Source organism: Aethalodelphis obliquidens, unplaced genomic scaffold (assembly GCF_003676395.1).
Source record: "Aethalodelphis obliquidens isolate GAN/ISIS:26980383/991018 unplaced genomic scaffold, ASM367639v1 scaffold25, whole genome shotgun sequence".
NCBI lineage: Eukaryota > Metazoa > Chordata > Mammalia > Artiodactyla > Delphinidae > Aethalodelphis > Aethalodelphis obliquidens.
The window spans coordinates 23,380,746-23,407,610 of NW_020837969.1; the positions used below are offsets into that span (position 1 = coordinate 23,380,746).

Sequence of the window (26,865 nt, forward strand, 5' to 3'; positions counted from 1 at the left end):
TCTGCGAGCTGGTGTGAAGTCTCCACACCATGGAAGCCTGGCCCTAGCTGTGGTCTCACAGCTGCCCTAAGAGGCCTCTTCTGGGGCTCCCAGCCTCACTCTGGATGAAGTTGTTCTTCCCCCAACCACTAATTCTACAGGTCTCTGAGCTAAACTTCCCATTCTCCTCTCTTTTCATCAATTCTCATGAAAGGTCCAGAGACAACTCTCCAAACAGTCCCTTCTGTCTGTGAAACATTTGTAAACTACTGTCCTGTCACCCCCTAGCTGGCCTGCGGCCACTGGTTACATTCACAGCCTAGTCTTTTCGTATTTTACCATCCAAGCCCCGCACCGTATGTGCCGTGGGCTTTATGCTTTGTTTACCAGTTTGTTCCCAGCCTCTGCATCCCACGCTGGGCCTCAGCACTGTTTGAGAAGAGAAAAATTTGGAGGGGATCCAGCACAAAGCAAATGATTGAAAGATTGGAAAGAGGAGTTGCTAAGCGAAAAGGATGAAGGAACTGGGTGGGTTTAGCTCTGAGAAGGAGATAGAGAGGTTGAGAAGAATAGTCAGCAGTCCCTTTGCTTGCTTCATTTTCATCATAGTTACAATACTGTCCATAAAGATACTTTAAAAAATTGTCTTCAGCCCTGGGCATCATACCTTGTTGCAGCGAACTCTGCATTGCACCAGCTTTTTCTAGTAGTATTTACAAGAGTCAGGCAGATTTGGTTTCTGAACTACAGGTCTGTCACGTGTCAGCTGTGGGAACAAGGACCAGTTTCTCAGCTTCTCTCACCCTGAGTTTTCTCAGTCTCTAAGGTAGAAGCAGTAATACCTGCCCTTCAAGGTTATTTTGAGACGCATAATACCTAGTAGCTGTGTTTGCTTGTTTGTTTGTTTTTAATTTTTATTGATGTATAGTTGATTTACAAGGCTGTGTTCGTTTCAGGTGTACAGCAAAAGTGAATCAGTTATACATATATCCCCTCTTATTTCTTGAGTAGTTTTTTAAATGGGTCATTTGCTGGGGTTTAGATATTTTTCTTCTGTATAAAATTTAACAAGTATAAAATTAAGAATTTGCAAAATCCACTATCCAGAGATAATAACAATAATATCAATGAATATGTGTTATATTCGCAAGGAGTTTTCTAAATCCGTTACGTATCTCATGCAATTCTCCTGACAGCCTATGAGAACAGGTGGCCCCCTCCCCCTTCTCTTCCCCTTCTTCCTTTTTAAAAATTTTCAGATGAGGAAGTTTGGCCTTAAAGAAGTTACTCACTTACCCCAGGTCACATAGCTAATGAGTAGCTCAAATCCTGGACCGCTAACCAAAGAAGTGTGCCAATCCCTCATGCAGAGCTTGTATGTGTGTGCTATTAAGGAGATTATACTATCCATGTTGTTCTGTAACCTGTTTTCTTTTTCACTGAGTGTTCTGTTAACATTTTTCCGTATCTATAAATGCAGATTTATCACATCGTTTTCAGTGGCTATAATAATATGCCATTTTATAGTTATTTAACCAGACTCTAGATTTGAACATTAAGGTCCTCCCCCTCAATTACAAAGAAGCAAAACAAACCTCATATGACCTGCTTCATAATGCTTAACCAGCTGCCAGTTCTAGGTTTGTGAGTGATCTCACTGGCACTGGGATGGCTTCGGGCTTGTCCTTTCTACTGTTAAGGTGCTCTGGTATCTGACTCTGAAGAGGTGAAGCAAGCCCACAGACTCCCCACTCCTCCTGCCTGGATTGCCCACCAAGGCTCAGGAGTCACGCCGTAGCCAGCCTTCCTGCTGACCCTCTCATGTTTCCCTGGTTTTGTGTATCAGCGTAAAACTGGAAAAGACTTACACTAACAAGCAACCTTTCAGAGTTTGAAGGTAATCTGGTCATCACAGACCTGAGATCCTCAGGAGATAGAGTTACTTTTCCCCTCAAATGAAGAAGCTCAGTTAGCCTAACCCCTCCAGTTCTCTTTTGGTATTTCAGGGCTTCTGACCAGGTTAGGATGCCCTGTTCTCTCAGATGAACTCTGCCTGTCATTCACATCCCAAGAATGAGTACAGTCTTCAGGAATGAGTGGAGGAGGGGGGATAGTATACAGTAGTGCTTGCCAAGTTTTTACTGTTTGTCTTACTGCAAAGTCAACAGTGCGACTGTTAACCTCCTGCACAATTAAGATCTAGGCTTTTTGTTATGGTTGTTCTTAAACTTTGTGCTTAAAGCTTTCTGATTTTTATGAGGCATAGAGATGGAGGAAAACGGGAAAATACAGTCTGGCCAGTCAGGGGCTGAGGTGCATCTACTCCTAGAGCTGCTGTTGTAACTTAGTCCTGTTGTAGCAGGTGGAATTGGGTGACCGGGGAGCTGTAGATCACAGTTGCCAAAGGTACTTGGCCACTTTTTTTTTTTTTTTGCGGTACGCGGGCCTCTCACTGCTGTGGCCTCTCCCACCGCAGAGCACAGGCTCCGGACGCGCAGGCTCAGTGGCCATGGCTCACGGGCCCAGCCGCTCCGCGGCATGTGGGATCTTCCCGGACCGGGGCACGAACCCGTGTCCCCTGCATCTGCAGGCGGACTCTCAACCACTGCGCCACCAGGGAAGCCCACTTGGCCACTTTTATTTATGAGATTAAGTGGACCTTTGAGCAGATCAGATTCTCTTAGAGAAGCTGAAGGGCAGTGAGACGACTTTTAAAGGAAGCCTTGTGCTATTAAGAAAGAGCACTGTTGTTTCAAAAATAAAAAAGTGAATGCCATGTAGTTAACAAAGCTTTATCCTCTAGTGATCATCAGCTTATTCCTGGTAAAAAGAGCTGAACAGTATGTATGGGGCACAAAAGAATGAGGAAGACACATGAAAAGTGGCTGAGGGCACACATTCCAGTGCACCACTGCCTCCAACCAGCAGCTACGGCCCCAGACAATTTGACGAACCAAGGAGTTTTCTTGTAAATAGGATAGAGTTCCTATAGCAGAGACATTGTTTACACCCCCAACTTGTGTCCTCACCTCCTTTCCTATATCAGTGTCAGTAGTTGTTGCTGTTGTTACGTAACACTGTGCACGATGCAGTGCACTTACTGTACGCGTCTCGAGCTCTCAGTTCCTTTTTGTAATGAACTTATGTGATAGCCTGTATTTTTCTCTGAGGAAACTGAGGCTCCGAGAAATTCGATAAACTGTCCAAGATTGCACAGCTAGCAACGTTTACAGCTAAGACTTGAAGAGGAGAAACACTAGTTTGACTTTCAGGTGAAACGTATTGAGTCACCTCTCCCCGCATTTCTGGAATTATGTCATGTGTGATACTGATCCAAGAAGGTCATTTGTTCTTCTCTTGTCCAGTCCTTTTCAGTCAGCATTTGCTGACTCCCCGGAGTGTTTACAACTCTTCCAGCACTTTCCAGATGACCAATCGCATCCTCTTAACAGCCTGCCATCCTGAAATTTGAGAGAAAGTAGCCCTGACTAAATTGACATTGTTGCATCCTGTGGGCTTTGTTCATTCATGCTGGCCCTGAACTGTATTTAAGAACTAGTTTAGGGCTTCCCTGGTGGTGCAGTGGTTGAGAGTCCGCCTGCCGATGCAGGGAACACGGGTTCGTGCCCCGGTCCGGGAAGATCCCACATGCCGCGGAGCGGCTGGGCCTGTGCTTCCGGAGGCTGTGCTCCGCAACGGGAGAGGCCACAACAGTGAGAGGCCCGTGAACCGCAAAAAAAAAAGAAAGAACTAGTTTAGTCTCTTGCTGTTGTTATTAACTGGACGCTGCTCAGTTATTTCATCCAGCTTGTGGGCTCGTGGTTCAAGCCTCTTAGAAAAGATTTTACTCAGCACCGTCCTAGAGTGTGCAGGGGGGACTGTGCTTCAGTGGTAATGTGGGACCTGTCACCTCTGAGAGCACAGAGGGACCAAGGAAAGCAGTTCTTGCAACAGAGGTTTCTGGAAGGGGAGTTTTGTTTACAGAAGTTTTACTCTGAGGTCACTAGATAATAAAACTGGATGAATCAAGGAAGGCAAGTTTAGAGAAGACGGAACAGGAAAGCAACTTTCTGAGTTTTCTGCGTGCTCTCAACTTTGTTACCCACGGACAGCAAGTTCTGAGCGTTCTGATGGCTTTGTTCCAATAGGTTTTTCACAGTTCACAGTAATTGGCAGTATGAGGCTTTTCATATTTAAGTGACTGATGTCTAGCCTCCTGGAAGAAATGTTAAAACACCTCAGCACAGAGAAATGTTGAAGCAGCCTTGGCTATATCCATCAGCATTGTGGTGCTGAGGTACCGATACTAAGTAAAGACAGTGCCAGTGATATTTCAGGCATTTGGTTCACTTTTTAATACTTGAAGTGATGATCAAGACAATGCCGTGAGGGGTAGATGGCCTTACTCTTTCGTGTCATCCTCCTTCTTTTCCAAGTACCATTCAGAGGCTGGAGCAGGAATAGCTTGGGAAAGCATGTTCACGTAGGGGCTTTTATGGCACTTACCACACCTGCGATTCGACTACCATAGCGCCTGGGCTTTGACAGTCAGGAGGGGTGGTGGTGGTAGTAGTCGAGTGCCGAAGCCACACCTCAGTCAGGAAGGTGATAAATGATACACACCGTTCCCTCTAAGTCAGTTGATGTGTTCAATTTTATAATATTAATTTTTTTTAAATTTTTATTTTATATTGGAGCATAGTTGATGAACAGTGTTGTGTTCGGTTCAGGTGTACAGCAAAGTGATTCAGTTATACATATACATGTATCTATTCTTATTCAAATTATTTTCCCATTTAGGTTATTATAGAATATTGGGCAGAGTTCCCTGTGCTATACAGTAGATCCTTGTTGGTTATCTATTTTATTTTATTTTTTTTACATCTTTATTAGAGTATAATTGCTTTACAATGGTGTCTTAGTTTCTGCTTTATAACAAAGTGAATCAGCTATACATATACATATGTTCCCGTATATAATTGCAATTTGAACTTGAATTTCTAGGAGCCCAGTTTATAGTATCACCTGAGAAACTATAAAATTTCTATCTGTGTATCTCTAGAGATGATGACATTTTACTTCAGTAGGTCTTTATCATTTGTGTTTTAGTCTGTGGGCTGTACCTTGTCAGTGATCGGAAAGGCCCCTTGAGAAACACAATGTTAGCATAAGCTAGTGTCATATTTTTTTCCCAAAAGATTGGATATATTTTCTTGAGTACTAGAAAGTATGCTTGGGACTTTTTGACATAGCCATGCATATTTAACTCAGAATTATTTTCAAGATAGCAAACTGCAGACTAGGATTGATCTGACATGAGAGAAAACCAGAGAAGGAGGAAGCAGGGATGACATAGGTTTTACCAGCGTGGCCCACACCCACCTCTCATCTGTGCAGCCGGGATATCATGCTCTGCCCATGGCTTGTGAATATTCTCAACATTCCCTGTGGGTAAATCAAGGGCAAATAGCCCAGGGCCAGCCCGTGAACGTAGATGGGGAACCAAAAGCGTGGGTGGGGCTGGGTAGGGCTGCTGAGCCCATAGAGCAGGAGAAGGGAAGGGATGAGAGCAGGGGCTCAGCTCAGGCACACAGCTTCATTCAGAAATTTCCTCACGCGCCCCAGAGGCCAGCGTGCTATTGTATGTGTGTGGATTTGTGTTATCTGTACTTGAAGGTGTAGTTTGAGGTTTTGCTTTATCAGTTCCCTAAGTCAGCTGCAGTCTCTTGAAAACTGACAAGTTATTAAAGTTTCTACCTTTTTGCCCGGAAGCGCTGCCTGTGCAGAGTTAGACTGATATTTTCTTTTTTTTTTTTTTGCTGTACGCGGGCCTCTCACTGTTGTGGCCTCCCCCGTTGCGGAGCGCAGGCTCAGCGGCCATGGCTCACGGGCCCAGCCGCTCCGTGACACGTGGGATCTTCCCGGACCGGGGCACGAACCCGTGTCCCCTGCATCGGCAGGCGGACTCTCAACCACTGCGCCACCAGGGAAGCCCTGATATTTTCTTAAAAGTCGAGGGAATGTGCTAAATTTTAAACCATTTGGGTTATTTCTCAATTTTAAATGCTCTTTTGTAAATTTTATTTATTTATTTATTATTTTTTGCGGTACGCGGGCCTCTCACTGTTGTGGCCTCTCCCGTTGTGGAGCGCGCAGGCTCACGGGCCCAGCCGCTCCGCGGCATGTGGGATCTTCCTGGACCGGGGCACGAACCCGCGTCCCCTGCATCGGCAGGCGGACTCTCAACCACTGCGCCACCAGGGAAGCCCCTTAAATGTTTTTTAAATGGAGGAAGAAATTTATTTTCCTTCCTTTCTACTCCCGCCAATATTCTCAGTCCGGCACAAGTTGTTGACATTTCTCATCTGCCATCTCTGTGATCCAAACCTGTAATTTCTCGTGTCTTCTTTCGCCCTTACTTAGTGTTTATATATACATAGTATGTCTCCAACTAGTTTTGTAAAACTCATGTCAAAATTACCTTATGAATATGCTTTTCTTTTTATTATAAATTTAACAAATTAGGTATTCATTACATACATCAGTGCCAGAGAAGCAGAGCAGAATTGTCATGGTCTCAAAATAACCTCATGTGTTATTCATCTGCCCTAAAGTAGTGTTTTGTTTGTTTTTGAAGGTGGTGACCTGTCTTTTCTAACATAGGAAGTTAAGCTTTACGGTTTGGGTAGAATAAACCACCATCTTAACAGTGGGTGAGAGCCTGAGCTGTGGAGCCGCACCGCTTGTATTCAGATCATGGCTCCACTCCCCCCGGTTGCGTGGCCTTGGGCCTGTCTCTTCATTTCTAAGCCCTTAGGTAGCATCCTGCTTTTGTGACTCAGAGTAATCACAGCAGTCCTCATAAGGATGTTCTGGCGAATAAATAGGTTAAAGTCTGAGAAGTATTTTGCACAAAGTATGCACTGTATAAATATCCTTATTATGACCATTTGTTATGTGACTAGTCCCATAGATGGCCACACAGCCACTCTTATGTACACTTCTGAAATCCCTTTGTAATTAAATTACCTACCACAGATGGAAAAGGCTCTTTGGGCAGCAAAAGAGGCAGAAGAAACATCTTAACTGACAGTGCAGTTCTGGACTGGAAAAGAGGAAGAAGGGGGTGTGCTGTGTAAAAGGGAGGGTTTATTCCTTCAGGGAATATTTATTGAGTGTCTCCTTTGCTCCAGACACTGTGAAAGGGCACATTAGTGAATATAGCTAGTAGTGTTGTTCACTAGTAGGGAATAGCTAGTAGTGAATACGTGAGAGTATTCTACCCTCATGAAGCTTACCTAGGTCTCTAGCAGAGTGGGGCTGGGCGAATGTTTTTATGTGGTGTATATAATATGAAACCAATGTTTCCTGGAAATAGAGCTCCTGGGAAACATCCAGATTTGGTTGCAGTCAGTTTCTTAACGACCAGCTCTCAGAGAGAGAACCTCAAGGTTCAGTTGCCGTGTCTGGGAAGGGAATTGCCTGGGAAGCTCTGGGTGACCCTCAACCCTGCAGTTGCAGGTCTCAGGAAGGAAGAGCTATGAAAATGCCCCATTGTGATGAGCAAGCGTAGATAACAGTGGTGACTTCAGTCAGGTCCCCAGAGGTACCGTTTTCTTCCAGTTTATTATTCTCTGGGTTCCCTTCAGCTCTCAGATCAAGAGTCAGATCCTTTTAAAACCACGGGTTGGAAGGTATTTTGGCATGGGGCCAGCTGCCCAGTAAGGAAGGAACAGGACCTTGAGAGCAGTGACTGCTTGGAGGCATGGCAGAATATCATTAACTGGGGGGGAGGTGACTCTGGGCCAGCTGAGTAAAGACCAGCTTGCTTCTGGAATTTCCTTGGCATATTTTGTTGGTCTGGGTTTGCCTGCAGGTTTCAAGGGTTGCTCTAGGAATGTGTGTTACGAGAGAAAAATGTGAGTGGAGAGATAGCGGAAGTTATTAGGAAGGCGGTTTAGAAGTCCAGGTGGGAACATGCCATTTGGGTGGTAGAAGTAGGGATGGAAGGGAAAAGATAGCGTGAAAGGCACAGAGGGAATGTCATCAGTGTGGAGAGGCAGAGAAGCGAAGGGTCTGGATTCTGGACGGAGATGACTTTGATCCACGCCCTGGTTCTGTCGGTTGCTGTGAGCCAGTGGGCTAGGTATTGAACCTGTGTGCGTCTCTTTCCTCATAATGTAAAGGGGCTGGTGTTAGTACCTTCCACAAGGGTCATTAGCGCAGTGTGTGGCATATAAGATATGCTCCGTAAACATTAGCTACTTTACTACTGCTGTTATCCTTTATTGTATTAGCACTTGGCAGTGGTTTGGATATGGGAAATGAAGGAGGCTTTGGACCTGAATGAATGGGATAAAGGGATGTGGGGAGGTAAGAAGAGGAATTGATTTGTGAGTGCATTTTTGTATGAGTTGACTTGGATGTGTTTAGGATGTCTACGTTGGAGTGGAAATCAGAATTAGTAATTGAAGCAAAGAAAGTGGCCCAGGATGGGATTAAAGAACAGGTAGAGTGGAAGAGGACTGAACACAGACTCGATTTCTCCTGGTGTCTCCTGCACTTCGTACGGTTGGTTCCCGGTGCAGAACACAAAAACTACAGTCGTGATTTGCGCTGAGTGGTGCTGAACATATCCTTTGAGATTTTCGCCGAATCTTTTTTTTTAAAACATCTTTACTGGAGTATAATTGCTTTACAGTGGTGTGTTAGTTTCTGCTTTATGACAAAATGAATCAGCTATACATATACATATATCCCCATATCTCCTCCCTCCCACCCTCCCTATCGCATCCCTCTAGGTGGTCACAAAGCACCGAGCTGATCTCCCTGTGCTATGCGGCTGCTTCCCACTAGCTAGCTATTTTACGTTTGGTAGTGTATATATGTCAGTGCCACTCTCTCACTTCGTCCCAGCTTACCTTTCCCCCTCCCCGTGTCCTCAAGTCCATTCTCTACGTTCACCAAATCTTTTGATTCTTCCCCTACACTTACCTTCTTGGAGAGCTAATGAAGTATGTGACCTTTTGTGGGAACCGAAAGGGCTGTGACAACAGATTCCCAGCAATTGGGTGGCTGAAAACAACAGAAATATATTCTCTCAGTTTAGGAGGACAGAAGTCTGAAATCAAGGCATCCGCAGCGTTGGTTCCTTATAGAGGCTCTGAGAGAGAAACCGCCCCATGCCTCTCTCCTAACCTCTGGTGGTGCCGGCAGTCCTTGGCGTTCCTTGGCTTGTAGATATATCATTCCAACCTCTGTCTCCATCTTCACCTCACCTTCTTCCCTACGTCCTCTCCTCTTCTACCCCCGTTGCGTGGCTTGTGCGATCTTAGTTCCCCGACCATGGATCGAACCGGGGCCCTTGGCAGTAACAGTGCAGAGTCCTAACCACTGGACCACCAGAGAATTCCCCTCTCCTCTTCTTATAGGGACATCAGTCATTGGATTTACCCGACCCCCCAGTCTAGGATGATTTCATCTTGAGATCCTTAAATAATTACATTTCCAAAATTTCTCTTTTCAAAAAGTTACATTCTGAGGTTCTGGGCAGATGTGAATTTTGGGGGGGACACCGTTCAAACCTCTGCAGGAGCTGTGTGCACTTTGCTCTGCCACAGAAACGGGGAATGTGCTATATTTTTAGCCCTCACACCAGAAGAGCACGTCCTAATGGGGTAGTCCTCAAAAGAGTGGGCCTCTTAAGGCTGGTGTTTCAAGGGTTTACTTAACAAACTTGGATCAACTACTTGCAGAGGTATGTGAGTAGGAGTTGATAGCTTCACAGAAGCCTTGATTTATTTTTCTTTGGAATTTTTCATCAATCTTGGGTCTTCTGTGTCATGACTGCTGTTTTTTCTGGCCAAATTCTTCATCTCTCAGGCAAGCTCTCCTGGAGGACTCTGTCCCTGAGTTTGTTCTAGTAAACCGAGTATGCTAAAAGCTAGAGGTGAAGACCACCTGCTCTCCAGGGGCCTGTCACCACCACCAGTAGTGGGGACATCCCCATGTCAGGGAGGACAGGATGGTATGTGACGGGGAGCCTGAACCATGAGACATGAGACCTGGATTCTAATCCCAGTTCAGACACTATGAGACCTTGGATAGATCTTTTCTCATCATTAAAATGAGACAGCCGTTCCTGCCCCTTTCTCCAGAGCTTTTAACGAGGATCCGGAATAATGACGTACAAGCACTCAGCAGCTGTGTATAAAAAGTATGAAAATAGGCGTTATTAAAACAGGATTGAGGGGCTTCCCTGGTGGCGCAGTGGTTGAGAGTCCGCCTGCCAATGCAGGGGACCACGGGTTCGTGCCCCGGTCCGGGAGGATCCCACATGCCGCGGAGCGGCTGGGTCCGTGAGCCATGGCCGCTGAGCCTGCGCGTCTGGAGCCTGTGCTCCGCAACAGGAGAGGCCACAGCAGTGAGCGGCCCGCGTACCGCAAAAAAAAAAAAAAAACAGGATTGAAATGTAATCTTATTTAAAAAGTAGCATTGGCACGCTCTCACATTCATCCTCTTTCAGTACCTATTTCTCTCCCACATGGAATTGAATGAACCTAGAATTTGTTCATTTCCTTCTGAAGGGCAAGGTATTTTTTTTTTCTCCATTCCTTTTATCAAGTATGAGCAAATGGTTGACTTCTTGATACTTTCTGGTGGTAGGCACCAGGGTAAGCAAAGAGTGAGCACTTAGAGCCCTGGAAGATGCAGAATGCAGCAGAGCAGAGGGTACTGACTGCTCCCCAGAAGGCCAGCCTCGCCTCACCTCCACCCCCGGAGAAGTGACACCTAAGTGGAATCCTTCGAAGAATGCATAAGAGTTAAGCCAGGTGAAAGGAAAGAACACTCCCAGCAGAGGGAAAAAGAGTATACTAGACCTAGAAGTGGGAAGGGAACCATGTATGGTCAAGCCAGGACAATGGCTGATGGATCCTAGACCGGGAGGGAAGACCAGGTGAGAGCCGGGCTGGAGAGGTGGGTGGTGATGGCAAGATCATGCGGGGTCTTCTAGGCTATGGTCACATCCTGTCCAGAGAGCAAAGAGAAATCATAGGTTATTTAAGCAGGAGAGTGACATTACTAAATTGTGTATTTTTAAAGTTGACCCAGGTGCAGTGTGGCGGCCCAGGAGGCCCTTTTCGGTAATCCAGTGATGGGAGTTAGGATCACAGTGATGATAGGATAGATTCAATAGGACCTTGGTGAAAGATCGAATGTGAGGGAAGGTGGGGTGACTTCCAGGTCACCCTGGCTTGGGCAACTAAGCAGCATCTTTTACTGAAATCTGGAACCAAGGAAGACAGGCCACTGGAGGGAGTGTGTTTCGTTTGGGACATGTTGAGCACGAGATTGCCGTGGAATATTTCCAAATAGAAATATCCAAGAGACAAAGTAAATACTGACTTAAAAGTTCTTGGGCCGTGTGTTCACAGCTATCCTAAGGTCGCTCCATTAAAGAGTCTCCTTGTTCCTCTTTATCTCAGTTGTCTCTAAGAGTCATTCATCTTTATCCGTTTCAATGTGACCTTAGACTGGAAGCCTCGCCTGTCTGCATCCTTGTTTCCTCACCCAGATGGAAAGGCAGGCTAGGTGATCTTCATGAGCTCTTTCGGTTTAAACATTCATCAGACTTTGCAGTTCTTTCTTTTCAAAGGGATTGGAGGTTGGAATTGGGGACGTTTCTAGTCTTTGTTGGTTAGAATTCAGTTTGAACTCTCCCGGTTGCATACTCTTATGCTAAGAAAAAGGCCTATTCAGATGTATATTGTGAGCCCTCAACAACGTTATCCTCAGAGGTGCCAAAGGAGAAAAGGATGTAGCCAGATCTGGCGCCTAGGGAAAGGATTGACCCAGCCTCTCAGGAGGGTCAGATTAGGCCCAGACAAAAGCCCTGGGCTTCTGATCTCTTTCTGCTCCCTGGGGCCTGGCTCACTCTGGGTGGTCAAGAGCCTCTTTTGTTAGGGGACCTTAACCCCCTCCCCGACTCCAGTTCATCCCAATGGGCCTAGGGCGGCAAACTTATCTTCTTTTTTCAGCCTTCCCGTCCTGTTAAGTCAGAGCAGGCTGCGCGGCGGCTCCGGAAGGTGAAGCCCACCTGAGCGGTGCTGGCGTCTCTCCTTCCACCCGGGAGTCGTACAAAGGGCTTGGGCTGTGGAAAACCTGTCTCTAGCTGCTGTAATTTTCTCAAGCCCACATTAGCAACAAAAAAGAGCATACAGATGCTAAAAGCTTGTGCAGCTCACTGCCCTCTTCCATCAAAGGAGAGCGTGTGCCGTTTCGGGGAGTCTGCAGCCGCATGGTGAAATGCAGGCGTCCATGAGGGCTGCTCTCCCACCAGTGTGATCCTGACCGGGGCCGGCTGCCTCTGCTGTGCCTGTGCGGTTCTGTCACTCGTGGGTGGCCCTGAGCCAAGCGAGGGATGTCGGGCTGGGTCAGCTTTGACCCTCCAGTTTCACTCCCAAAACAAGTCCAGGATTATCGCTGTCATTTGCATTTTCTCTCCTGGAGTGTTTCATTCATGTATTCAACAGATACTGTGTAACAGGTACTATCCCGGGCACTTTGAAAGCAAAATGCCTAACACTTTACTCAAGCAGCTAATAATAGAATAAGAAAGACAAGTAGGAAGATAGCAGTGGTTCTCATACTTAGGCGTGCATCGGAATCACCTGGAGGGCAGAATTTCTGGTTTTGTAGGTCTGGGGGTGAGCCGAGAATTTGCATTCCCCCCGTGCCCCCTGCTGCTGTTTCTGCTGGTCCAGGGAGCCACCTGCGGGAGCTGCAGTGCTGACGGGAAGCTGTGGCTTGGGGACATGGGGGAGGGAGTGAACAGCTCCACCTGGGTTGTTTACCTTTCTTCCTGTTATCTTACCCGCTGTACGGCTTGGGTCAGATTTATCAACACCTCAGTTTGCGGGGCCATTAAAGCTCTCTCAAGCTCCCCCCCGGGCCCTCCAGGGGCTCAGGGTACCTTGGCCACTGAAGTTCGTCAAGAGAGCCTATTTCGTTCCCTCCCAGGTGTTTCCTTGTTCCTTCTTTCTTCCCCACCCCTCTCTGGCTACTCATTGCCCACCTGCCCGTCCTCTCTCAGCTGGGCTTCCAGGAGCTACAGGAATGAATTCAGACTTCCGAGATTTTGAAGAGGAGCTTACTTTAAAAACCGGTCCCTGGGTGACAGCAGCTGCAGGAGCGGTTTTCAAGCTGTTTTCTCTGGAACCCTGGTGTACTTTCTGGGGACTCCACAGGGGTGGAGGTCCTCCAGCCGTCCCCACGACCACCAGCAAGTCAACCCAAACTGCTGCACTCTTAGTAAACAAGAGTTTCTGGGAAACACGTTTGAAGAAAGGTTCCATCGCTTTTATTTTTCACTGTCAAGATTCTTGCTCCAAAGCACTTGCTCTTGTTTGAGCCTCTGCCTTTGCTCCTTTTTTTTTTTTTTTTTTTTTTTTTTGGTGGATGTGACAAATACTGCAAGGACTGAGAAATGTTAGATCTAGTTCCTACGGATATTCCCTCAGTTCCTTTAACAAAGAAAACAGTGGTGTATCTTTAAACAACTTGTAGAATTTTCTGTCGGGGACTATTCAGGACAACAAGCATCATTGCAGGCTAAATGCCGGGGTCAGAGCTGGCCCAGGGGTGCAGACTTGAGTGAGACCTGGCTCCTGCCCGCAGAATGTGTCGTCGGTAACCCCCTCCCTGCCGTCCTCTCCCCGTTCTCAGCGACACAGAGCGTCACCGCTGACATATTTTGCGTGCATCCTCCTCCGGACCGTAACTCCAGATCCATCCTGAGAGGAGATGGAAGAAGGGATTTATCCCGTGTGCATTTCCCCTAGTCTCTTTTAGGCCTCTGCTTCACTACCTGACTATATACTATTTATGACTCTGCAACTTTGGGTTTAGAGGATTTGGAAGCAACCCCCACCCCCACCCCGTTCGGCTGGGCTAGGTTTTATGCAAATATCAATCAGTGAGTTGTCTCCAAGCATCTGTATAGGCCCAGTGTGAAGTCATGCTTTAGGGTAAAATGTGGAAATGTATGGAAATCGTAAATTCCATCAGGCTGAGATTGAAACCCAGACTGTCTCTTTAGGATCAGATATCTTAAAAGACACACATTTGAAAACCTTTCTAAAGGAAGCCCCAGGGTGCCCTGCAGCCAGCCTCACCTTTAGCCCGTCAGGCTGCAGGCCAGGCACAGCCCCTCTGATGCTGGTTGATAGACTTCTGCCGTCACAGTGGGGCTGGACAAGCGTGGGCTGAGAAATTAGTGTGTGCTGGGTCTTGAGACTCTTGCCTTTAAAAAAAAAAGACTCAGTGTCTTAAAATAGCATGGTAGCTGAAATAACAATAACAGCAACAGTAATAGCTTGCCATTCCTGAGAATGGTTGTTTGTTTAAAAAAAAATCTGAGGCATTGGTTCTGGGGCTATTTGGTTTCCACGAGCTGGGCTCTCACAGGAGTTGTTGCTCTAATGGACATCATGTGGTCTCATCACGACAGGAAACATGGGGGTCTGTGAAGCGTTCTCTTAACCCCTCTGTAAGGAATTTCCTTACAGAAACTGCAGACACCTACACACCCTAGAACTGGAAGTAGGTGGTATAGACCTGATCACTTTAAAGAGGGCTATGGTGCTAGTATTCTCCTCTTCAGATAATTACTATTAGTCTGCTGTTTTGGCCTAGGCTTCCCAGCCTAGATAGACAGGCCATCTGTGTTCCCATCACCAAGTCTTGAGGTCGTTTCAATTGCCTTGTTGAGAGAGGGAGTCGGGGCGGCCACATATATAACCCCACCTTGCGGGCATCCCCGGCTGCCCCCTGACGCGTCCTGATTGGTCAGCTCTGGACCGTCTCTCAGCCTGTTGGAAGCTCTTGAACGCAGGAGCCGTGCGCACACCCTGTCCGCTGGCGCAGACGCGCACACGGCCTCAGCTGCCTTCCGCTGGTTCTGTAGAGCAGTCCCGACGTCACACTCAGCAAAGTGGTTTTCTGTGTCTAACCCCCTTCCCACGCTGAAAACCCTGCCCGGGGTCAGAATCGGGGGAGATGGGGGAGACCTACAATGCAGGCCTGCGCTGGCTTTAGATGGTGGGAGGGAGTGAAGGGACTCTCTTGACCTTGGGTCGCGTGCACTGTACCCTTGTGGGACGTCCTGAATGGCACAGGCACTGATGGCTTCGCCGGGTCACCTTTTCCTGACTTCCTCGGTGGCCCTGGGGGGCATCCGGGCCTACTTGATGTCAGACTTTGACAGGTGATAAAAGCACGTATTGAGACGGCTGCTTCACAGGTTCCAGATTCAGAACTATTGACTGAGGTTATTTTTGCCTTTGCTGAGACGCTCCCTTGTGTGTTTGCTGTTACTTTAATGGGTTGCTTCCTGATCCATGCTGAGGCCCGGTACTTGCCCTTCAACCCGGCAAACTGCAGCTTGACCTGAGTGGAATCGGAGGTCCACGAGGTCCCTTTAGACCAGTCAGTTGGCAACATGACTCATCTTTTTTCCCCTAGAAAATAAAATCTGTGTAAACAGCAATTGTGAATGTCCTTATTTGGATTTTCGTGGGGCTTAACTTTAATCGGCATACCCCAGGCTTTGCACTTCCATTCTCTGAACTTTTAACACCTTACGTGCCCTATAGGCACAGTGTCTGGCCTTGTGCTTCTAAACAGAAACCGTTTGGTGATCCCGATACTTGTCCGTAGTAATTATGCTGATTCACAGGAAAGTCCTCCAGTGCTTCTGGTCTGTCGCCGTTCTCCCAAAGGCTCTGCAGGGAGTCTTCATGGGAGATCGCCTCCTAGTTCTTTCTTCCTCTTTTCCTCGGAGGACCCCGTTTGCTGTTTGGTGCAGGAAGTCCCCACTGTTCGTGGGTTCCCCCGAGCTACAGTTGGAAAGACATCAGAGTGTCCAGGGTGGAGCCCGGGCCTGAGATCTCAGCAGGCCAGACAGGAAGCAGATTTCTTGCTTTTTTTTGGTCCATTTTGTATTTACCATTCTCTTGCTTAGTGTTTGGGGGGACCGAAGCCAACAGGTTATTGAAAGAATGAGAGCGACTTGACTTCTGACATTGATTGGGGCTCGGGGCTACACTGGGTGTTTTGTTTCTGATTTGAAGCCAGCTGTTTGGTAACCACTAACTCTTCCCTTATTCTTTTCTTGCAGATGAGCTCACAGTGCCTGCACTTTACCCCAGTAGCCCTGAAGTGTGGGCCCCGTACCCTCTGTACCCAGCGGAGCTAGCGCCTGCTCTACCTCCTGCTTTCACCTACCCCGCCTCACTGCATGCCCAGGTAATTCATACCCATCGGCCACGACTTCACTCCACCAGCAGCCCTTTCAAACCTGGTTCCCCAGGGCACACCATACAACTAACCCCTATCCAGCTAACAGATCCGCCTTCAAGAGATTACTGATCCCCTCTGAATCAAGCTGACACTCCTCCAGGACTTCCGAGGACCGTCTGACAGCAATGATATCACCCACTGCCTGATGTTTGCCCCAAACAACACCTCTCTCTTCCTTAATGATCTCACCCTCATATCACACACGAGAGACTTGGGCCCAGGTCACCTCCCCAGCCAGCTAGAGGGTGTCACGGGAGCAGAGATGTGTGTGCCTTGCCGTGGGGAAGGGCTGCAGAGGAAGGCGTGCGCTTGTTACAAGAGCTACCTGTCTGCGTGTGCTCCTGTGTGCTGAGGTCTCTTCTCTTGTGTTCTGGGAGCTCTAGGGACGAAGGAGCAAGCTGGGAGCTTCCAGGAGGAAGGTTATGTGCTGTGATACATATGTTAAAGAAGAGATTAAGGGTTCCTTTTTTCCATTTTTAAGAGACCCTGTAGAAAAGGAGGTACAGTATAGTGTCTTAAATGTAATTATAGGTCAAGGTAGAGGTATCTCTTCTGACCAGCTTTCTTTCTTAGTTAAAATAGCCTGGGCTTTATGAACAAACTCCGCTGTTTCTTCACAAAGATTACTGTCTACCTACCAACCCTTTCTCTTCCCTTGGAAACGATGTTTCTTTTAGCTTTGCTTCTAGTACCAATAGTAGTAATCAAGGTTAGGATTCAGCGTGATGATCAATTATAACAAATAAGATAGAAAGAATATAGCTCTCATTTGTCTTACTGCATGTGTAACTCCTCTAAAAGCAGGAAAGCCTGTTTTTAAAAAGTTACCAGCCTGAACAGGTGGGGTTTTGGTTTGTTTTGCTTAGTGTTTGTGTACCAGGCTGGATGAAATAATTAAAAGTCTTATGTTGTACACAACTTACTGTGTTGTGCAAGACACCTATACGCGGCCCCAGCGAGGGTCTCCCAGGCAGGCCATGGGGTCGGGAGTGTTCTCAGCTGGACCTCCTTCCGGAAATTCTCTCTCAGCTGAGTTGTTGATGCTCCGTATGTGCACGGACAGCCCAGCCTCCCAGGGACCGTGCAGGCAGACTATAAGGAGAAGGCCTGGGTACCTGGGCCTCGGAAGTGATCGCCCTTTGTGTTGGAAGAAGTGGGTAGAAAGGAGCACAGGTAGTGAGGAGAAAGGTGGTGGTGGGGAGAGTGTTTGGCACCGAAAACAAAGTAACGGGGGTTCTTCCGAGACTGATGACCCAGTTTCCGGATTCGCTGTGCTTTCTGCTTTCCCTTCCCTGTTGCGTTTTCCACCCTTGTCTGTGTCAGTGCTTGGTCACCCTTGCAGCGGCAGGTAGCGGGGGAGGGCGGAGGGAAAGGAAACGGGCTGATACCTTCTGCTGAGTCATCAGAATGCTCGTAGTGACCTTAGATTATTTTGTAGATGCCGTGGAGCCACTCAGAAAGGCCCCTGTGTTTGTGGCCCTCCCCTGCCATCTGGGGACAGGTGACCCACCTCTTCCTGTGCTGCCTAGATACAGATCAATTGACGACTGAGGCAGATGTTAATAATACCATGAAATGGTGCCAAGTTTGCCTAGTCTTCTAAATACCCATGGCTTTGGTTAATCGGCACCAAAGCCTTTCACCACTGTCCTGGAAAAGCAGGAGTTGACAGTGGCCAGAAAGGACTGCGAATGGCGGCTTTTGGCCGTGATGTCTGGGTAATTTGCCCTTGCTTCATTCATAGAACGGATGAAATCAAAAGTCATTCTGGGGAATACGGTGGGAGAAGGAGGGTAAAAAGTCTTAAGAGATCAGAAAGCCCAGGCCATTGTGAGAAAGGATGAGGAGAGACAGTGCCAAGATTACATGGACTCAACCGTTATGCTTTACTGGGACGTATCGCCCAGGGTGGCACCTTCCCCGTGAGCTCTTCCCTGACCTTGAGGCTCTCCCAGCCAGGAATCCACCTGGTGCTGCCACATCAGTCCTACGGTTGGTGGGACTCTCTTCTGATACCAGTGAGATCCTTGTGCTCAACCCCACTTCTTGTTTGGGGTCATTCCCAGTGCAAGCTTGGGTTCTGTATCCTAAAGACTGATGAACAAATACGGTCATTTAAATGTCTTTGTCCAGTGTGAGAATCGTAGAATGAACTGGGAGAGGCTTGACAGATCAGCTGGTCTGACCCATTTTACAGATGAGGAAACAGACTGGAGAAGAGGAGAGAGCTGTCCAGAGTCGCAAGTGCTCTGCCATGACCAGAGCCAGCTCACCTGACTCCCAGCTCTTTCCACACCTCAGTGCTGGCTCACCAAAGACTAATTCTTTGATGGAATTTTGGAAAGGCCTTGCTCCAGTGACTCCTTGGATCTTTCTCCTGTAACTAGATGGGAAGCCTGTAAGAAGAGACTTGGAGACAGAGACGAGGGAATCAGAACTTAACCTTCACCCAGAGGGCCTGAGAGAATTGTTATTAACTGGAGGTAGAGCAGAGGGGAGACCAAAATGGAGCGTCCTCTTAGTGGCTAATTCCATTTTTGTTTCGGAAAGCGTATTATGTCTTTGGAGATCAGCTTTTAAATAATTTTGCTTTTCTTAGTGATGTTGTGCTCTGTTTTGAGACGTGGATTTTTTTTTTCTTCTAGTGTTTCTCTCCTGAGGCAAAGCCCAACACACCTGTCTTTTGTCCACTTCTCCAGCAAATTAGATTTGTCTCTGGGAATGTGTTTGTAACATATCAACCTCCTGCAGACCAGCAGAGGGAGCTCCCATGTTGAATTTGCTTGTTAGCTCTTTCTTCCCCCTTTTGCAAAAACTATTTCTTGGTAACATTTGAGATTTCAATAAAAATTTTAATTAGAGAAAAAACGATCTCAAGTAGACTGCAGCGTTTTGTTTTCATGCTGATGCGATTTTGGAGCTAAGATGTTGTCTCAGATTTTGGGAGAGCTGGGCCCGTGACACTCAGTATACCTTATATGCGAGAAGGACTCAGCATCCCAGGGAGACTTGGTCCAGAGCCGAGGCCTCACTGCTGCTCATATCTTCTTGGGCTCCTGAACCCTCAAGAGCTGCATATTGGAAGATTCTCATTCTAGCATCCATGTGTCACATCTGCCAGGAGATCTCGCTTCAACGAGGGTAGAAGTGTTTTCAGTCTGTGTGATCCAGAAGGAGGACCCAGGAGAGACAGAAATGGTCATCGAAAAGGAGTTGCGTCATATTTCTACTTCTGCCCAGCTTCCATCTGTGGTCGTGTACCTCCATCTCTAAATTGAAGATGCTTATGTGACATCAAATCCCATTTTTTAAAGAATTATTGGATAACGTAATCGGACTGTAAGCTTCAGTACTGCCTTTTTACTTTTAGGGATGAAAGAACATCTATTTCTAAGAGCATCCGATTTCTAAGAAGATGGTTAACATTGTAAGAAATGATCATCCTGCTTGCTTTCACCGTCACTGGTATTTGAAGTTTATTAAATATATTATGTGAGTCACTGTGAACAGCAGAGGAAGGTTTCGTTCATGACTTTTAGGAAAGTTATGCTCCGAAGAGAAGGTCCAGACAGTTCCTCTCACCTCCTAGTCACACAATCTCAGCTTTTTAAGTCTGGGTTCATTTTTGCTTTTAGTCTTGTTGCTGCTGGGATTGAGAGAAAGCCAGTAAAATGCACTGTCCTCACGACACTCTAGAAACAATACTATTTCCCTTGACCAGCATCATACTGTTGGGCCTGAAACTTTTGCAGGTAAGTGGGACTGAGAGAGCAAGTCCTGACTGCCCATCTCTTCCTCAGAGGCCTCAGTGGCCCTGAGGAACAGCAGACCTTCTCTCAGGGCTGCTGTGCAGCTTGTAACTGGAACGCATCACCTGCACATAAACAAAAGGTTTTAAAATCATACCACGGACTTCCTGGGGCAAGACGTGCCCCTAGGGAGGTCCCTTGTGACACACTGGAAAAAATTTAAAGGCTAAACCTAAAATAAATACCAGAATGAACCATGGGGGAGAAGACACAGGCAGATAGGGAAGCGAGATTGTGGAGGAGAGAGAAGCCTAGGATGGTGTGTGGGTGGCCTGACTGCGGGACCCCCGGCCAGGTGTTGACTGTGCAGCGTTTAAGAACTGCGTGTGTGAACTTCTCCTTAAAGCACATCTCATTAGGCATCTCCTCTGTCCCTGCGTCCCATAGCGAATACTGAGAGGAAGAAGGAGGTCCTGGCCGGCGTCAGTCTGATTTAAGTACGGAGCCAGTGAGAGGTAGCGTGTCGAGGGCGCAGGGAACAGGGCGGGCGTGAGTGCGGACTCGGTGGAGCACAGCCCCGGCGGCAGGGCGGCCGTGCTTCCCACCCAGGCGCGTGTGGGAAGGACTTTGATTTCTCAGCTTCTCCCTCCTGTTCAGAAGGCAGTAGCCAATGCTGCAGGGGCGGGCCCGTGAACAGAGCCTACGGGAGGCAGCTTGAGCCCCTCACCAGACGGCCAGCCTGTCGGAGGGCAGGGCGGGGGCAGGAGTTGCGTGCCGTGCTTGTGCGCCTCCCGCGCGGCGTCCACGCTCAACCCGGACGTCCTCATTCTGGAGGCCCGGCCTTCCCAAACGGGTATTGTGTACTGTCTTGCCTGCAGCCCGGGGCTTGCGGCCGGCACAGAGACCACGGCTTCGAAGGACCGCAGCGCTGACTTTGAGGCCGTTCAGCTCAAGGCTTTGAACTGTTTTCAGCCATAAATGAAACTGTTAATCCTCTGACATTTACTTTTCTCTCTAAACCTGCAGCTCCGTGAAGGTCAGAGGGTGGGGAGAAACCGCTGCTTGGTGTTCCGTCTCCTGCATGCACCAGCCTTGTCTAGTTCCCTGTTTTGTTTGGCTTTCTGGTCACCTAGGAGCATCTGGCCTAACTCCCATAAGAGCCTGAAGGCAGGCGGGGCAGGCACGGTGCTCCCAGCGCCAGCCTCCAGGGAGCACAGGGCCCCCCTTTCTTCTCCCAGCCCCTCCCCCCTGCCAGGGGGGGCCTCTTCCTCTGCCTGCCCCTCGAGGCCTGGCCTCTGCTGGGGCTACCCGGTCAGATACAGGCGCTGCCATTGACACGACCTCCCCTGAACAAGCTCCTCAACCTGAAGTGGGGCTAATCGTCCCTCGTGTTAAAGCACTTAACAGGGTGCCTGGCGCACAGTAAGGGCTTAGCAAGCGTTAGCCTTTTAAGGAGCATTTGAATCTTCAAGGAGAAGAAAGCCCAGGACTGGCTACCCACGAAGCTGTGCTAGTTGAAACACTAAGGACATCGAGCACGTCTTGACACTCATGGGGCCGCAGGGTCCTCAGGGCTGCAGCCAAATGAAAGACCAGAGGCTGGAAAGAGTGAATGAGGAATAGACGAGCAAGATGAGGCATCGAACGACAGCCACCGACGTCACCGAGCAACGGCACCTGCCCTGCGTCCAGCGGTGTGGTCTCTGCAGCTTGTGCCAGCACTGGGAGAACTTGTCCCCGGAGGAAGTCCCTACAGCCAGGCCCGGACACGCCTGTCGGAAGAAAACCTGTCCCTGACAGGAAATAGATCAAGAGTGGGAAACAGCTGGATTCCCAGAGAGACCAAGTGGTTCGTGTGTGTTGCTTCACTCAGAGCTGTTGTCCCTGAACTCTCCAGCTGCTGGTCACCCGGTCTGTTCGTCGCTGGGCTTTCTAGCTCATTCTTCCTACAGTCCTTCCGCTGGGGTTCTGCCCGGCCTCATTTCCAGGCGATGGGGTTCCATTTTGTGTCTCGGGGAGATTATTCTCGTCGTAATCCCGTGGCTGAACCAACCCCCAGGGGGGCCAACTCCTGGCCAAGCAAATTCTCTGTCCCTTTTTACCCTCTCTGTCCCATCCGTCCCTCCCCTCCCCTCCTCTTGCTGTCTGGTATTTGAAGAACTAAGGATCCTTTCAATAGAGCAGCGACACAAACCTTGACCCCGTCCTCGCTGGCCTCCCAGAAGCAGTGCAGAACCATTCTTCCAGAGTTGTGGGGTCTAGTTGTTCCTTTGGCCGGAGCTGCTGCTACGCCGCTGAGGCCCAGCCTTCCCCATACTGGGCGGCTTTCCTGACTGGGGGGGCGGCAGCAGGATTGCCTTCGTTTGGTGCGCTGTGTTTTCCAGGTTTCTTCAGCGTGTTCCGTTTGCTCCTGTAAAGCTACGCTCCCTAGATGCTGTGTGTTCTCCCCGACCTCACGAGCAGGGAGAGCCCGTCCCCGAGTCTCAGTGAGTCTCCCCTGTAAGTGCTGTCTGTGAGCCTGCCTCCCCTTCGGGATTCTTCACTGCTGAGCCGTCCGCCCAGACAGCGGGATGTGCCGAGGGCCTGGCATGTAATTAATAGGGGCCTCAGTGTTTAAAATCCAGCAGGTCGAATTTTAATGACAATTTCCATCCGTTCTGCTAACTTTGGGATTTTAAGCAAGCTTGTTTGTTTGTTTGTAACCTCCCTGAGCCTCAGTTTCCTCATCTATAAGTAGGAAGAATGAACACTTGTTCTGTAGAGTTATTTTGAGGGAAAGAGTAAAGCGCTTGGCATAGAGTAATTACTGTTAAAATAGCTCTTTCATGTCTTTTTCTTTCTTTTTTTGGGGGGGTGGGGGGTCAGAACTTCAGGCGTGACCCGGAGGCTCCAGAGCACCTCTGTAGCTTAAGAAGCAGGTAGGCTGCAGGGACTCAGGACTGGTACCCCGCCAGCAGAAGCCTAAGGGTCCAGGCTTCACTCTTCGGTAAAGAAGAAAAGCAGCTGGGGCCGGGCCAGGAGGGCAGCCTGTCGCTGTGGTGTGAGCGGAGGGGAGGCTCGGCTGGGGTCAGCTGGCCGTCCACCCGGGTGTTTGGCCTCCTTTGGTGGGAATAGTCACCCAGATACCATCTGAAAGCACGTGAATTCTAACTGCTTCGGAAACAAAACCCAGGCTACAGAGAAACTTTGGAAATGTAAAATGTAGCCTCCGTAAAAAGAAAGTGAACTCCGTGAAGAAAACCTATTGTGACAGGGGTAAAAAGGAAAATCAGCTCCAAATGGGATCATGTTTTATTCAAGATTTGTGCTGCCAGCGGGCAAGGCCAGAACTTGGATGGCAAAGTGGGACAACCCAACTTCAAGACTCATCCACTGTGCCACGAAGTGCTTCTCGCTTCACCGAGCTCGGCTCCTGGAGATCTCTAATGGCCCTTGATAGCAAACAGAGTTAAAAATTAACAGTCTGACAAAATTAAAAATGGATGACAGGCAACCACTGTGGACTTAATCTGACACAGGGTGTTACATGCTTGGGTGCCCTCGACCCGAGTGGCGTCTTGAGTGAATTTCTGGGATGTCTGAGCACATTTCACCTGCCTGTTGGGAAGCAAGAGCCTGGTTTGTGCTTGGGACAGATGGGGAAAGAGTCTAAAAGCCCAAGAGAGAAAATTAACCCTGAAGGCTTATGTTTAATTAAGCCCAGCCTTGATTGCTCTTAGCGGGAGGTACTCACAGGCCTAGGACCTTGCCTTTGAGGTCTAGACCTCGTCGCTGCCTGGGCTCAGACCTCAGCACCGTCCCACCATTCAGACTGGGAGATCAGGCGGGGTCACGGGGTTGGGCTGGGGCGTGGCCTTCTCCCCAGCTCTCCGGGTGGGTCAGATGGCAAACTTAAACCTTTGAACCGGTTCCTGTAAACCTTGACATTTTGTCTAGGTGTTGGCGACTTGTTTAATTGCCCTAGGCAAGGAGTATTAGGTGCTAAACAAATAGCGTAAAGAATGCTGATGGCATTTCGTGTCCTCCTTGTCTTAAGAAAGAGCGTGAGGGGGCAGAGGGGACCGGTGGGTGCGGATGTCCCTTTAGAGGGCGATCTTCACGGGCCTCATTTCATGAAGCAGAGGAATTCCTGGAAAGTGTTCTTCCAGCTTGGGTGGGTGAATGCTTTATTAGAAATGGAGGATTGCTACTTGAAAGAACCCTATAATTGGTCCCATAAAGAGGGTCATCTCTTTTGTATTGCAATTACCACTCCAGTCTATGTGGCGAGTTTGGAGTTTCTTGGACCAGAGTGTGCTTCTGCCTTGGCAGCCTCTCCTCAGCCTGGCAGCCTGCAACGAAGTTTGCCGTGGGCCCTGACATGCTTTATTTGGTGATGCTGCGTAAGAGCGGATCCTTAGAGCTGGGAGTCAGTGGGGCAGAGTTGCTTATAATTAAACTGTGTGAGTGGCTGGCGGCCAATGGCTCAATGCTGGGAAGGCCCTGGCAGGGTATTCAGGGCTCCTTCTTGGGGACAGTGGTGGAAACCTGCCTAAGAATATCCATGCCTTAAAAAGGAGAGGAAGCTTCGTTCTGACTGTGGTGCTGGGAAATCTGCATTCAGGTACAGCACCTGCCTTAGGAAAGGTAAGAAGATCTTCACTGCTCCCGATAGATTAGACATCCAGGGTACCAGCTGGTCTGGTGATCATCTTCCAGCCCTGATTAGTTTTGTTAAGAGCTGGGAACTTGGGTGCTGTGTCAGCGTGCCTCAGCCTCCTGGATCCACCATATGTCACCACTGGAAGGGGCCTTCCAGACCAGCGTTTCTCAGCACTTCTATGTAATTCAAAAGATTCCGTGATCAGATAAACTTGAGAAACCCAGGATGAAATCAGGTCAAACAGGTTTGTTTAAACTTCTGAGAGCCTTTGATGTGCTAACGTGTATCTAGAATCTGCTGAGACTGTGCATTTTTCTCTCAAATGTACTTGACTGCAGAGCATCTCACTTCTTCTGGACACACTTTTGGAAACCTGTTCAAGCACAGTGTCTCTCAAACTGTAGCATACATATGCGTCATCATCTCCTGGAGGACTTGTTAAATGCAGGTGCTTGGGCCCTACCCCTGCCGTTTCTGCATCTCTGATATATGTCCCAGGTGATGCTGGGGGTCAAGGGACCACACTCTTGAGAACCACTGGTCTAGACTTGTCCCTTTATTCCACAGAGAAGAACATTGCTGAACCAAGGGGTATCTGTTAATGGTAGTTGCCGTGAGTTGAGCCAGCTGCCTGGTGAGCACCTCTCATGACTGTTTCCAAAGGCATGTGGGACGATGGGAGTTATCACTACTCGGGGATAGTACAGTGCAGAGGATGACTCTTTCGGTACTTTACACTGTGCTCCCCACAAACCACTGTACGGGGGCCAGTGCCTCAGGCAGGGCTCCCACCCTGGAGCCCAGTCAGGGTTTCCTGTCCTTGGCAACACTACTGGGGACGTGAAGTTTATGTATTTTAATCCTCTGGGCCTTAGTTTCCTCATCTACAAATGGAAGAGGATGGAAATTATCTCTATGGGTTCCTTCTCCTCTCTCTAGCGCTCCACTTTATCTTTGCTCTGAGTCATTTCTTCTTCTGGCTGCCCTCCTGTCTGTCCCCAGTCACAGGAGCTGGTACGAGGCTGAGGTGATGGAGACTTCAGTGTTACCCTTGCAGGGCCACTGCATTTGAGAGCAGCGTTCCTGCAGAAGTGTCATGGTGGCATCCCAGTGTGGGCCCTGGATGGTGAATCGTGACAGTAATAACTGTCGGCGTTATGAAGCTCTGGGGGAAGGATCCCAGCGTCTTCTGTGTTGCTTATTCATTTATATGTCACAGTTTCTGTGATGTGCTTCGCAGTCTCTGGCACAGAGTAAAGATCAGTGTTAGCTTGGATTGTAGGAATGATGTTAGAGGCTCCTGCAGGGATTTCTGAGGCCCCTGGAATTGCATACAAGGTTGTGAGCGTGCAGCTGTGTATGTGTGATTGAGCGCACGTGCATTTTTCTGCAGACAGGACCGTTGCCTTACGAGGGTGGTCAGCTGCGTAGACTGCATCCCTGCTGGATTGTCCCTGGAGCTGGAGTCGGGGAATCATGGGTCTCCCCGGTGTTTGTGACGCATCTAAGTAGCCCCTAGGCACTGGGCAGGAGTGGCCGCGAGTGACCCGGGGCCAAAAACCACAGCAGAAGAGCAGCCTGAGTGGGTGTTAAGGAAGAACCGTGTTTTCCCAGACAGCGGTAATTAGCACAGAGCAGCTTGTTCCTCGGGGCTGGCTGCCTGAGCTCGGGTTTTGCCCAGTGAGCTCTGCTGCTCTGTGCTCTGCGGGCCCAGGGACAGTGCTGATGAGAAGTGCGGGCTCGGCCACCTGCCTTCTGAGGAAGTGGCCTCACAGAGCCGACGCAGGCAGGCGCGGTGGTGTCCAGCCGTGGGGCACGAGAGGGATGGATCTCGGGGCCCGTCTGCTGCGTGGCCGCCACACCCTCCCTGAGCATCAGCCAGTGGGCCGACTTCACCTCTGCTCGGCCGAGCGCGTCTTACCCTGGAGCCCGGGGCTCAGCTTCCGCCGGCCCGCGCGTCGCCCGCGGCCGGCCGGGGAGAGTGCGAGGCCGTGTGTGCGTGGAGAGGCTCGAGCGGGCGTGCAGGGCGGGAGGGGCTTCACCTGCATCGAAGCGAGGCTCCTGCCAGCCACTCTGCGGCTCTCCCCTCCTCGGGCAGCCCCTGTCCCGTGCCTCCTCCGTTGACCACCAACGCGT

The 26,865-nt window shown here is 49.0% G+C and overlaps 1 protein-coding gene across 6 annotated transcripts in view; it reads left to right on the top strand.

Annotated features, from left to right (window-relative positions):
• Positions 1–26,865, top strand: part of RBPMS (RNA binding protein, mRNA processing factor) — a 185,917-nt gene that overhangs the window by 144,407 nt on the left and 14,645 nt on the right. For 2 of the 6 annotated variants that reach the window (XM_027122763.1, XM_027122762.1), the window contains 2 exons: positions 16,157–16,284; positions 18,984–19,209. The exons of 2 other annotated variants lie outside the window; for them this stretch is intronic. In XM_027122763.1, the coding sequence (XP_026978564.1) occupies positions 16,157–16,284; positions 18,984–19,115 (260 nt within the window). In that variant the 3' untranslated portion in view covers positions 19,116–19,209. Of the gene's footprint in view, positions 1–16,156; positions 16,285–18,983; positions 19,210–26,865 lie in introns of those variants that run through there. 2 more of the 6 variants (XM_027122764.1, XM_027122766.1) reach the window with 1 other exon arrangement.